The 13,529-nt window shown below is 38.5% G+C and overlaps 1 protein-coding gene across 1 annotated transcript in view; it reads left to right on the plus strand.

The window, feature by feature from the left end:
* LOC149731951 (low-density lipoprotein receptor-related protein 2-like) overlaps positions 1-13,529 on the plus strand; it is a 44,270-nt gene that overhangs the window by 12,045 nt on the left and 18,696 nt on the right. Inside the window, exons 24-52 of the mRNA XM_089885248.1 lie at positions 75-192; positions 408-520; positions 686-805; positions 918-1,040; positions 1,187-1,318; positions 1,665-1,781; positions 2,411-2,554; positions 2,736-2,855; positions 2,976-3,098; positions 3,269-3,468; positions 3,532-3,716; positions 3,955-4,183; positions 4,432-4,612; positions 4,818-4,948; positions 5,154-5,315; positions 5,558-5,694; positions 5,836-5,964; positions 6,038-6,209; positions 6,293-6,437; positions 6,559-6,731; positions 6,903-7,032; positions 10,700-10,915; positions 11,106-11,241; positions 11,464-11,638; positions 11,863-11,979; positions 12,205-12,324; positions 12,570-12,690; positions 12,864-13,018; positions 13,263-13,359. Coding sequence (XP_089741374.1) covers positions 75-192; positions 408-520; positions 686-805; positions 918-1,040; positions 1,187-1,318; positions 1,665-1,781; positions 2,411-2,554; positions 2,736-2,855; positions 2,976-3,098; positions 3,269-3,468; positions 3,532-3,716; positions 3,955-4,183; positions 4,432-4,612; positions 4,818-4,948; positions 5,154-5,315; positions 5,558-5,694; positions 5,836-5,964; positions 6,038-6,209; positions 6,293-6,437; positions 6,559-6,731; positions 6,903-7,032; positions 10,700-10,915; positions 11,106-11,241; positions 11,464-11,638; positions 11,863-11,979; positions 12,205-12,324; positions 12,570-12,690; positions 12,864-13,018; positions 13,263-13,359 — 4,221 coding nt within the window. The remainder of the gene's footprint in view (positions 1-74; positions 193-407; positions 521-685; positions 806-917; positions 1,041-1,186; positions 1,319-1,664; positions 1,782-2,410; positions 2,555-2,735; positions 2,856-2,975; positions 3,099-3,268; positions 3,469-3,531; positions 3,717-3,954; positions 4,184-4,431; positions 4,613-4,817; positions 4,949-5,153; positions 5,316-5,557; positions 5,695-5,835; positions 5,965-6,037; positions 6,210-6,292; positions 6,438-6,558; positions 6,732-6,902; positions 7,033-10,699; positions 10,916-11,105; positions 11,242-11,463; positions 11,639-11,862; positions 11,980-12,204; positions 12,325-12,569; positions 12,691-12,863; positions 13,019-13,262; positions 13,360-13,529) is intronic.

Genomic DNA, 13,529 nt, shown 5'->3' on the forward strand with positions numbered 1-13,529 from the left:
CATCAAGGGCCAGGGAATTAAGCCAGTGTTGCCCCATCACCCGTGTAAATAACCATCATCCCCCCCACACACAGGAGGGACATGTCGTTCCTATCAATCTCAATGCGACAACGGGAAGTGCATTCCTACAAGTTGGAAATGTGACGGCGACGATGATTGTGGAGATAATTCCGATGAAGCTGGATGTCCCTCGTAAGTTTGCATGGCTCAATAACATCATAAACTTCATTATGTTGACTTGTATTCTTGTTTTATGACATATGTAGTAATGTTGCATAAACTAATTGTAACAATTTTTATATTTGAACCAAATATATACAATATATATACATAAGTATCCTAGGTGTAGTCTGGCCTAAAATAAAACCACTTATATATAAAATACAAAGTAACTTTATATATTCCAGGGTTCGTCCATGTAGTATTTACAACTTTCAATGCGATAATGGGAAATGTATTCCATTGAACTGGGTGTGCGACACCAACAATGATTGTGAAGATGCCAGTGATGAAAAAGATTGTAAGTTAAATAGATATGTTCCAAGACTAATGTGCTGAAATTTTAATGTCTAATGTGAAAATGTGTGTTAGAAGTTTTCATATCTGCAAAATTTTAAACAATCTTTTTGTTTAAACATTCATAATATCCCATCTAACCCCCAGTTAACCCCCACTTGACCCACAGGCGCGGCACAAACCTGCAACACCAACCAGTTCACATGTTCCTCCCACTTGTGTATAAGTCGCTACCTTGTTTGTAATGGATTCGATGATTGTCCTGATGGATTGGATGAACAAGATTGTGGTGAGTGAATGTTTGTTTAATCTTTCAGTAAGAAAGATAAGAAACTATATTTGATATCACAACAGTTTCCACAAATATTATTACGTTGAAAGTTGATGTTTCTTCCCCTCAGAACCTCGTGTTTGCAACCCCTCGTATTCCTTTGCGTGCGTTGATGGTAAACAGTGTGTGGGGAATTCGTATCGATGTGATGGACACCCTGACTGTAGGGATGGTTCAGATGAAGTTGGATGTCGTAAGTTGTGTGGACATGTTGTGTGCAAATCAAACAAGGAGATAAATAATAAATATGGCTGTAAGCCACTTGTTTAAGACACAGTTTCTTTGTTTTATGTTTATTGTTTATTTTTCCAAACAAACCAACACTGAATCCTTGTTAAGCATCAAAACCTCCTGGTTTGTGTGAAACAAATGAGTTCCAGTGCCAAACCAGTGGGATGTGCGTCCCACAAAGCTGGTTCTGCGATGCAAGAGTGGATTGCGATGATGGCTCCGATGAACCTCCTACTTGCCGTGAGTTGTATCTACTTTGTGGAGTATTTTATTCAGACCTTCCATAACTAAATGGTTTCAAAAAATCTGTTGATTGTTTCCTAGCATTTGTGTTCAAAATATTTTGTTTAATTATGAATAATATTTAAAACCAAAGATCCATCAACATCATCCTAATAATGTTTATTCCATTCAAATATTATATTCTGTTTGTTTTATTCTAATTGTTTGTTTTTTCTATTCATGAACTGTTTACGACTTACTTAACACATAACAACCACATTTTGTTTCTGTACTTCCCCACTTATATAGCATAGTCAACATTCATTTCATAATTATTTATGTTCAAATATATCCTCCCCCACAGCGGAAACCACATGTAGGTCATATCAGTTCCAATGCAAGAACAGAGTTTGTATTTACATGAGCTACAAATGTAACGGACATAATGAGTGCGGGGATAACTCTGATGAAGAAGATTGTCGTAAGTTTGTCAACATAAACACTCATCTGATGCCTTGTCACATTGGTTGGCACACTTGCTTTTAACCCAGTGTTTATGAGTTCAATACCATTGTTGGTGTATGTGTCCTTGTGCAAGACACTTAAACGATAATTGTGCCAACCCGGTGGTCACTAATGGGTTGTTCAAATTGTCAGCCATACAGAATAACATTCACCCACAAAGTTGCATACGTCGTAACTCGTAAGCTGGCACGAGGTGTATGAAACAAAACGCTTGTGTTATACCGACTGTAGTTGCCCGCCATGCGAGGATAAATAAGTTACATACGTGGTAACTCGTAGCAGACACGAGGTGTATGAAACAGAATATCCGTGTTATAACAACTGTAGTTGCCCGCCATGCGAGGATAAATAAGTTACATACGTGGTAACTTGTAAGCTGGCACGAGGTGTATGAAACAGAATATCCGTGTTATAACGACTGTCGTTGCCCCGCCATGCGAGGATAAATAAGTTACATACGTGGTAACTTGTAAGCGGGCACAAGGTGTATGAAACAGAACACCTGTGTTATAACGACTGTCGTTGCCCCGTCGTGTGAGGATGAAAAAGTTACATTCACCAACACAACCTTCTTTCCCACCCCAGCAACCCCCCCACCCACTTTACCCCCACCCCCATGCGGAACAATGGACTTCGAATGCCCCGGCACCAAGAAATGTATAAGTTACGACAAAGTTTGCGATGGAAAAGCTGATTGTTCGTTTGGGACCGACGAGGACCATTTTTGTGGTGAGTTCATCGACGGTTCGTTCTGTCGTGTTTCCTTGTTTATTAAAGAGAAAAGTTTGCATTATTTTGTTAATGAAATTTTTTTAAGAAGGTTTTACATTTAGGTATTTGTGTTAGCTTTTAGGGTTTATCAAGAAACTTTAACATAATAATAGTTTGCTGTTTTATTTGTAACTAACAGTCACTGACCTTTGCTCATCATTTGGATGCACTGACAAATGTACAAACTTACCAACTGGTCCTGTATGTTGGTGTGATGGGGCTGGTTATGAACTGTTGAACGATAGCAAGACATGCGCAGGTAATCCAACATAGCTGGTTTATTATTGTTGTCGTAAATGTAAACTACCTCTTGAACGGATTATTTTATTTTTGATACTAACTTGTGTTTGGTCACTTTCATTAAACTTTTGAACCACAGATATCGACGAATGTGCGCGACATTATTGTAGTCAAGCGTGCGATAACACGGAAGGTTCATTTTATTGCAAATGCGATGATGGATATCTGCTTGATTCCGATGGTACAACTTGTAAAGTTACAAGTAAGTATGTGTTGTTGTCAATATGCAAATGCCCAGATATACACGCCAAACTTTATAAACACATGGGAAACAAGTCTAACTTATTGGTTGTAATGTTTACTGATTAATGTATAGAAATACCAGGCTCACCCTGCCACCCCAGGTGCTTTTAATACAAACCCCTCAACCAGGTGAGCCACGGATCATCGATGTAACGAACCGTAATTACATCTATGAGTTGAATGCGGACACAAACTCCCGACGCACTACCATATATGGGAGGTCTATGCTGGGGATGGACTTTGATTGGTTGACACGGAAGTTGTATTTCGCTGATGTGTCAGATGGGATATTATATAAAGCATATAGAAATGGAACACAGAAAGAAATTGTAAGAAACACAATATATGTACACACTGATTGTTTATAATTACTAACACATGTTATTACATAGGTGTTCCGTAGTGGGCAAGCCCTTACTGAAAACGTAGCAGTGGATTGGGTGGGGCGCAACTTGTACTGGTGTGACTACTCGCTTGGTACTGTGGAAGTGGCTCGTATAGATGGAACTCATCGAGCTATACTTCATGCAGAGAATGTAACAAACCCACGAGGGTTGGCGCTTGATCCTAGGGATGGGTAAGGCATGATGAACTTTGTGGATGTTTGTATGGCTGACAATTTGGACAACCCATTAGTTGTCGTTAAATGAATTGCACAAGGTTAATACCTACAATAGTAGCAGCGTCGAGCCTTGAACCTGGAACTTCTGATATAAAATCCAACAATTCTACCACAACATTCATTCAAACTTGTGTATTTTTATGAATCCACGAACCTAATTATTTACATAACATGAGCGTTAATATCCAAACAGTTACCACTTCCTGTTCTGGACCGACTGGGGGCAAAACCCTCGCATAGAGAGATGCGACTTGGACGGCGCGCACAGGAAAACAATCGTGGATGACCGCTTGTTCTGGCCTAATGGTCTCACCATAGATTACCCAACCAAGACAATTTACTTCGCCGACGCCAAGTTAGACTTCATACATAGATGTGGCTATGATGGACAAGGCAGAGCTGAGGTGTTGGCTGGAAATTTGGTGAGTTTGGTTTAATCTATGTGGGCGAGGTCCTGGTGTTGTCCTGTTACCCCAACATTCAGGATGCTTGTATAAATAAAACTGTGAGATCTTTAGTGGAGGACCTATGGCCAACTTTGACCCATCACCCCAACTTTGACCCATCACCCCAACTTTGACCCACCATGAATTACCTTTTCTTGAATGTTTTAAATATTATTATATTTGCCATCAAATTCAAAGATTGTCACACCCCATTACCCCCCCAGTTCATCAAACATCCCCATGCCCTCACTGTGCTTGAGGATTATTTGTATTGGACGGATCGAGAGACGTACAGTGTATCGCGGTGTAACAAATGGGACGGTAGCAACGACCAACAACGAGTTATGACGGGGTTATCGTACCCCGGCGATATCATCGCGTTTCACCCTGTAAGGCAACCCCAAGGTAAATGCATTTGTTTGTTTTTGTTAAACTTTTTTCGAAAGCCATGACATTAATATGATGTCTTCAGTTGGACAATCTTAGCAAAATGCTAGTTATGGCAAATTACTCTACACCAGTAACAAATACTTTTGTTTTAATGTAATACCCTGGTCCATTGTGCAGCATATCACCTTGCATGTATAAACATATGAAACACATCCACTAGGTACAAACTATTGTGAAGACAACCCGTGTTCTCACATATGTTTATTAAGTTCATTCCGTCCAAGATATTATACGTGTGCTTGTCCTGTTGGTTCAACATTGGTGGACACTCACACTTGCTCCTCTACAAAGGTTGGTATGATTGGAGTTGTTTGAATCTTTGTGATTACAAACTAGTTTAACAAACCAATATAATACAAGATATCTTGTTTATTATAATCTTATACAGTCTTGATAAATTTCCTTGTTTCAACATGGATGTCTTGTTTCATACGCCTGTATAACTTATTTATCTTTTCAAATATGACAGCACATATCACCCCCCCTTACTTTTCAGGATGATTTCATATTAGTTTCGACTCCGAGCCGAATCTTTGGTATTTCCCCCGACCCCGATGACCAGGACAGCGACAAAATGATCCCGGTCACGACAACGGGAAACGGGATGGATGTGGAGCATGACGATCATGGAGGATGGATATTCTGGGTCAACACCTTGGTAAGAATTAACCTTATGTTTGATGTTGTTCAGCCAACACTGGTCTACATCCCAGGTCCCCTGGTGTGCTTTACTGCAGAACCTTGTCTTTGTAGTTTCAAAAGTTTAATAGTTTTGCCGATAAATTCTGATCATACTTTTACACATACACTTCCTACAATATATGTGTGTGTGCTCGTCTTCGCACAAGAATCCGCAAATGTTACCCTTGTATATACTTTACCGTGTATATGTTATTATAGAACAAACGTATTGAGAAGATCCACATCGATGGAACGAACCAAACAGATTTTGCTCCGAGCTCAATATTAGGTTTGCCTAATGCCCTCGCGTTGGATTGGGTTTCAGGGAACATGTATTACACAAACCCAGGATCAAGGTGATCATTGTTTTGTGAAGAAACAAAAGTCAAACTCTTACTTTGTATTTACAAATAAAACATCTATATTTGGAAAGTTTTACACAAAGACTTAGTTATTTAACTTATATTTAAAACACAAATCCTCTGGTTTATCACCAGATCCATCGAAGTGATTCGTGTTGACCCTGGTCCGAACGGTCAATTCTTCCGCACGACAATCGTGGCAAACATAGGCAACGAAACGGGGGTGGCAAACCCTATCGGTTTGGCTGTGGATCCTTCCAAGGGGTGAGGTGTTGATATTGTGGGGAGCCACACATATATTTAATAATAATGTCTAACATTACAACTCACCATCTAGCAAGTTATATTGGTCGGACCAAGGATCCGGCATCATACCCGCTAAAATATCCCGTTGTAACACGGACGGATCTTCATTGGAAAACATCATCACAACCAAAGTTACGCGAGTTCAACATGTAGCTCTCGATTATAACGGGAGGATTTATTGGACGGAACAAAGTTCGGGCTCGGTGGGTTTTGTGTTGCTTACTATCTGCTGGTGCTGTGGGCCACGATTGTGGTGAAAGGTTGATGAGTTTCAATCTCGTTTCAGATCAACTCAGCGAACACAGATGGGAGCGACATACGAACAATCGTTGACAATGTAATTCAACCGATGGCAATCACTGTACTTGGTGATTATGTTTATTACTCCGATCTTGCGTTGGAACTCATTGAGAGAGCTGATATCGCAACTGGTAATATGGAACTTTTATACTTAAGCTTTTACTAATGTTTGAATATTCAACTTTATTCTTATGCGTGTGTTGTATATGAAACCCCAATAAACAATATTAATCGCCCCCCATGTTCCACAAGGGAAGATACAGGAGATCCTCCGCAGCGACGTACAACAAGTCACCTCAATGAAGGTTTTCAACCGACCACTAACCATAAGCAATCCATGTGGTGTGTTGAATGGAGGATGCCAACAACTATGTTTCATTGTGGGTGGGAGGTCTGTTAGTTGTGGATGCTCTACTGGATACAAGGTTTATATATACGTATATAAATGCCTGCCTATTGTATTGTACACAGTAAGGATCAATAAGCTTTAAACAGTTAGTTTTCAATCTGTGCAGAATTCCCTTTATAAACATAGTTAGCTGGTGTTTGCATTGAAACAATCGGATGTTGCGATCAACTTCCCTTTATATTCCCAGTTAAACAGCGACGGGCAAACATGCGACACTTACGATTCGTTTGTTGTTGTAAATCTTGGTACAAACTTACGAGGGTTTGATTTGGAAGGTGATTCACATGTTGAAGCCATGCCTCCTATTACTAACGCATGTAAGTTGCTTGTAAGGTGGAAGTTGAATGTAAGGATTTGTTGTTTAACTTTATGTATGTTTGATGCACACCATAGGCGCCGTTTTATATGGTGCAGACGAGGCCGGCCTACTCTGGATATTATGCAGACGGTGCAGCACCTGCTGCGTATAACTGCATTTTATTAATAAAACCCGTTTAAAATTAAAAAGACCTAGTTGTTTTAAGCGTGAAAATTATTTAAGAACTATATATTCCAAGGTAATCGGATATCAGTTGTTGCGTAATCGGTTTTACGTAACAATGATTATCTGTTATCAGCATTTCGTTGATTATTGCGCAACAGAGTTCAGAACACAATACGGGTTATTTGAACTAGTAGTGCGAGTTCATAAGGTAGAACAACATTAGATCTAAGATTTTTTATATATCGGTTATAATACAGCTGCATGCCATGTCCAAAAGAAAACTTCAACCCGCAATTTCTTCATTTTTTAAACGTTCGAATACTGAGTCTGAAACATCGCCGTCAGCAAAACAGGTGCAGGTGGAAGAATTATTAGAAAAAGAACCGGAGGAGCCATCGTGTTCAGTCGCCAGTGCCAAAACGACCAACCCCGAAAGAATAGGGAACAGAAAGTTTCAGTTGAGTTGGGAAGAACAGTTTACCTGGTTGGAGTATGATTTGGAGCGAGATTTAGCTACGTGTAGCACTTGTCGGTGGGCAGTTCAGTATAATGCGGTACCGAACAGTACCGTTAATGCAATAAAATACCGTTACAACGCTTGGTATGCCGGTTTTTTCCGATTGGAGAAAAGGAAAGCCGGCTTTAAAACTACACGAAGAAAGTCGCTTGCATCGCGATTGTGTAGCGGCACAATTAAATTCACCGGAAAGGGCAGCGGTTTTAGTTTCTAACCAAACTTTAAAAAATATGAATAAAAACAGACAGGCTTTGGAGGCTATTTCTGATGTTATGATTTATTTATGCAAGCAAGGTCAGGCAATACCTGGTCATGTTGATTCTACATCTAATTTGGTAGAAACGCTAACTTTGTTGGGCCGCTATAATGATGTAGTGGCATTCTGGATGAAACGCAAGGGAAACAAATGGATCTCCCATTCCATACAAAATGAAATAATAGAATTTTTGGCACAGTCATTATTGAGAAAAAAAATTGAAAGTATTAAATGCGCCCGTTGGTTTAGTATAATTGCTGACGAAACAACAGATATTTCAAACAAAGAGCAACTGTCCGTGTGTATTCGGTACACAGATGACAACTTTGATGCACACGAGGATTTCATTGGACTTTATCAGGCAGACGAAACCAATGCGCTAAGTATATTCAAGATGTTACAATTCTCGCTGTTGTCGGTTGGTTTAGATGTGATGAACTGTCGTGGTCAGGCATATGACGGGGCAGCAACCATGAGTGGAAAAATTTCTGGTGTGCAAAAGCGTTTCAAAGAGGTCAATTCAAGTATGACTTACATTCACTGTTCTGGGCACAACTTAAACTTGGTTTTACAAGATTCTTTTAAAGAAGTACCAGAGTGCGGTAAAACACTTGTTTTGCTTAATTCTGTTGTGAATTATATTAAAGGCTCCCCAAAACGTCTGGCAGCATTCACTTCCTTTAGTTCTGCTGATACAACCCATTCCTCCCTCAATAAAAGTTTACGCCCAATTTGCCCCACGCGTTGGGCGATGCGATACGAAGCATTCGATAGTTTTCTACGAAACTACGAAAACATTTTAAATTGGCTTCATTCAATTGCAGAGGACATCCAATTAGATCGGAAGAGTCGCAGCGATGCAAAGTCTTTCTTACTTTCACTTGAAAGTTTTAAAAAATATTTCATCATGCGTGTCATGCATTTCTTGCTAGGGATTATTCAACCGGTTCATTGCCGATTTCAAAGCAGCAGCATCAGTGTGGGCGAATGCCACCAAACTGTTTCAAATCTTTTAATTACGCTTGCTGGCATAGACACTGAAACAAAAAGCCAGAAGTATCAACAATATGTTGAAAAAGCCTCTGCACTTGGCTTAAACTTGCCCAGTGTTCCACGTGTTTCTGGCCAACGTAGCTCCAAACTTTGTTCTCCAGTTCAATCCAATGAACAATATTTTGTTGGTTTGTTCAGTCAAGTTGTTTCTGCTGCTATGAACTCACTGTCAATTCGTTTTTCAAATAATGATATGGATCGAGTTCATGACATTGAAAGTGTTTTGATGGCCAGTACCGACGTCAAAAAAACTGTAGACGATTCTACGATTGAGCGTGTTGCCAAGTTATATTCCAATGACCTAGATTTTTCTTTTAAAAACGAGATCGAGAGAATGCAGATGTTCTTACGCGCCAAAAATCAAAGTTGCGCTTCCTCGTCCGATATGAGATTGTTGTTTAAAGAAGACAAGACCTTACAGCTGGTATTTCCTAACTTAACAAAATTGATGCGAATATTTTTAACTCTTCCGTGTAGCAGTTGTGAAGCTGAGAGATCGTTCAGTTGCCTCCGCCGATTGAAGACATACTTACGTTCTACAATTTCTCAAGTTCGGTTGAACCACGTTTGCTTGTTAAATATACACAAAGAGGATGTAGACGTTTTAAACAAAAGAGAAATCATCAACGAATGGATTTTACGCTCCACTTCGAGAAAAAATGTGTTCTCTCTCTCATAAATCACGCCATTGACCATTCGAATGTGTTGTAAATATTTCGTTGTTGATTTATTTTTAAAATACACAGTTTTTTAACCTTTGCATTACGATTATTCTCTGTCCAAAACCACGTAAACGTGCAGCAGCAGGAGTTCAACTTGTGATGAACCGAGTTACAGTCCCTATATGACGGAAATATTCAGTGTATTAAGCGTTACAAATCCCTATAAGCTTAAGAACAATAGTTTTGGAAAATTTAGTAGTAGTCTAAAAAACCTTAAAATATTCTTGCAATATTTAAGTTAGATTGCGCAACAAGTTTACACTCGTTTTATAATTAGGATTGTTTCTGCAAGTTAAATTAACATTGTCTGTTACGTCGCAGTACCTATTCACACGTGGATTATTTACGTCATAATAGGAATGGAGTAACTGTTGGATTGTTGCAACATAACAAAAAATGTTGCGTCGATTATTATTACAATGGTGATTAAATGCATTTAACCTGTTAGGATTAAAATTGTGTTTGCTTTATAGGACATTGGAGCTTTTAGACAGATAGGTATTTTGCGTATTTAATCTTTGTTAGCGGAGACGTTGTTATTGCGATGATCAAAGATCGATTGCAAAGAATGTGTTGGCGTGAATGATTAAAACTTGCGTATACCGTTTTTTCCTATTTCTGTGAAACGAATGACGTCATAATTAACGTGGCCTCTTCTACCATTTAAAAAAATCGGCGCCTATGATGCACACCCATACTCACATACCCACCAGTTATATAATATGTGCGTTAACTTGCAGTGAAACTGTTTCATACTTTAATCTTACTTTAACACCTGCAACCCAAGCTCAATGAAATATTCAACAGAACAGTAGTTTGTGATTGTTCAATATATGTTGATGTCATGTCTCATGTTAGACACAAAATAAATTATTGGCTTGGTGGAAAAAACAGTTAATTTCACAACTTGGTCAACATCGAACTACAGTTGTTAACATTTGATTCCTCACAGACCAACAATCCAGTGTATTAGATGTTGATGTCAAACAAAGCAAGATAATGTGGAACAATTACTATAGAGGAGGCAGCAATGGTGGATACATTGGACATTATTACAACACTATATACGCCATGGATGTTAGTAGCGGGTATCCATATCCTCGCCAAATGGTGTTGGGAGGGATTGGGACCAATGGAATAACTGGCTTCTCATACGACTGGGTCACTCGTAAGTTTTTTTTAAACAAGTATCTATGTTGCTGTATTTAATAGATAATCAAAATTCAATTCACGTAATAAACTGCCCGCAGCATATTTTAACAACTTTGTCTGTTCCGTTAATTCCCTTCTCTTTGTGTTTTAGTTGATTTGATCTACTTTACTGTGTTCGTAATTAAACAACATGTTTTACGTTGCAGAGAAAATATATTTCCTGAACAAGTTTACCAGCGAGACTTACATAGAAGTTATAACTAGCGATCGAAGATATAGATTGGTTTTGCTGAAGGTGGTGGACGATCAACCCATAGCCATCACTGTTAACCCCATCAAAAGGTGAGACTTGGGTTAATATTTGGTTTCGTCCGCCATGTGTCATCATTAAGGTTTGCTGTTAAGTCTCTTGTCCATAAACATAATATTAACATTTTAATTCAATAATGTTTTGCGATTTTTTGTAACTTAATCTTTCACCCACAATCATCTTTTGCACAAGTTGTTTATCAACTAATTCCTAAACACCTGGTTATAACATTAAACACCCAATATATAACACAGGTTGTTGTATTGGGCTGACTATGGACAAAACCCTAAGATTGAATCTGCGTATCTTGATGGGAGCAATCGTACAACACTTGCAACATCAGGTGTTGTACAACCACGTAGTATCGTGGTGGATTATACGAACCATGATGTGTATTGGTGCGATGCTAAGTCATCCACTATTGAAAAGGTGAGATGATGGCAACATAATGTTATTCTACATATGGGAGGTGGTTAGAACCAGGAATGGGAAATCCTGGTGTTTGTCTTTATATTTGAACCATTATTGCAAAATATCTTCCTATTGTTTATGTTATAAGAACATTGGTAATGTGAGATTTGATGTAATGAAAGGAAAATATAAAAGCAATGATATGAAGTAACCATATATATTCAACCCATCTACCCACACAGATGACATGGGATGGTAGTGTCAGAACAACTATTAGATCAGGGCGTAATTATCCGTCGCCTGAAGGGGTAGCTTTGTTCAATGGTTTCGTTTATTGGGTGGATTCCACTTGGAAAGCTGTGAGTGTGGATATTATATCTCTCTGGAAATATTCGTTTTAAAGCTTGAAACATATTTATTAAATTGTACCATTTAGTGCTGCTCCATGTTTAAACAGTATTATAAGAATTGTTCCCAAAAAATAAAGTTTAAAAGACGTCATATTCATATACATTCTCACATTGTAATTATCTTTGCTAGTTTAATAGTTATACCTTCTACACACACCATTTAACCCCCCCTAGTTGTTCCGAGCCAGCAAAGACCCCACCAACCAAGATGACCCCGAGAAACTACGTGATGGTTTGGATAACTTACAAGATGTTGCGATATACGATTCATCCATGCAACCTGACGCATCTGCTGTGAGGGATTGTTTATATCAATCTGCATAAGTTTGTGTATCTTGTTATTTGTATTCCATGGTTTTCATCTCAAGTGTTTTAGTGTAAAAACTAAAACCATCTTCAACGTTGGAAGAATTTGAACCAACATTTGGCGACAATTGTATCGTATTTACATGAGCTGTAATGTTTGGGTTGAGAATCTATGCTTTGTAAGGCCAACCAATGAGTGGAAGCGACAAACCTAATTGTCCAATTAATTCCAGGACCACCCGTGCCTCACCAACAATGGTGGTTGTTCACAACTCTGCTTTGCCATGCCTGGTGCCAGCAGGGTGTGTAAGTGTGCGTTTGGTAAACTAGGTGAAGATGGAACATCATGCGATGGTATGTCGTCTATATATGTTGTTTTATACATAACTGTTTGTAAGACATACACACGTTTCAAGCATATTCACTCTTGTTTTGTAGAAATAGTTCTAAAAGCATGATAAAGGTGTAATTGAATATAAATATGTTTTAATAAAGTTACATTATATTATAATTACACGACCCCCCAGATACTGAGGACTACATAATCTACACGACCCAACGTGACATATCTTCCTTTCATATCGACCCCGATGACCACGCGCAAATATTCCGAACCGTCACCGCCTCTTACCCGATAGCCGCCACATATGATTTACAAGAACAAAGAGGTTATTTCTCAAATGTGAGTCGAACTTTATGTAAACGAAGTCTTACCATTATACTCGTGCATTGTATTTTACTAAAAATGAAATAATTTTGTAATTTGTCATACAGTAGAAAAACAAAAAGCAAACAAAATATTAAAATGGTCATAAATTTTTTAAATGAATTTTTTTTAAATTTAAATCAAAATAAGTTAACACACAATCTATTTAAATACCTCCTTCAATATCCCCACATTACCCCCAACCCCACATTACGCCCAGATGCAAGGTAGTCGTTCACGCATCGGATACTTCCAACTTGATCAAGATCCAAACTACCCAAGATATATCGTGACATCTGGATTAAGAGCCCCTGAAGGTGAAGTCACCACAACATAGTGGGCATGGTTTATTATGGGGTGCTTGGGGGGTTAACATATACTTAAAGTTATAAATTATCTACTACATATAATATGAGTAACTTTGAAGGTAAATTATCCCATTTTGGAGTCAGCATTATCATAAAATTGTTTCTTTTGTAAGTTTTCA

The sequence above is a fragment of the Ciona robusta genome, chromosome 9 (assembly GCF_009617815.1).
Source record: "Ciona robusta chromosome 9, ASM961781v2".
Lineage (NCBI taxonomy): Eukaryota > Metazoa > Chordata > Ascidiacea > Phlebobranchia > Cionidae > Ciona > Ciona robusta.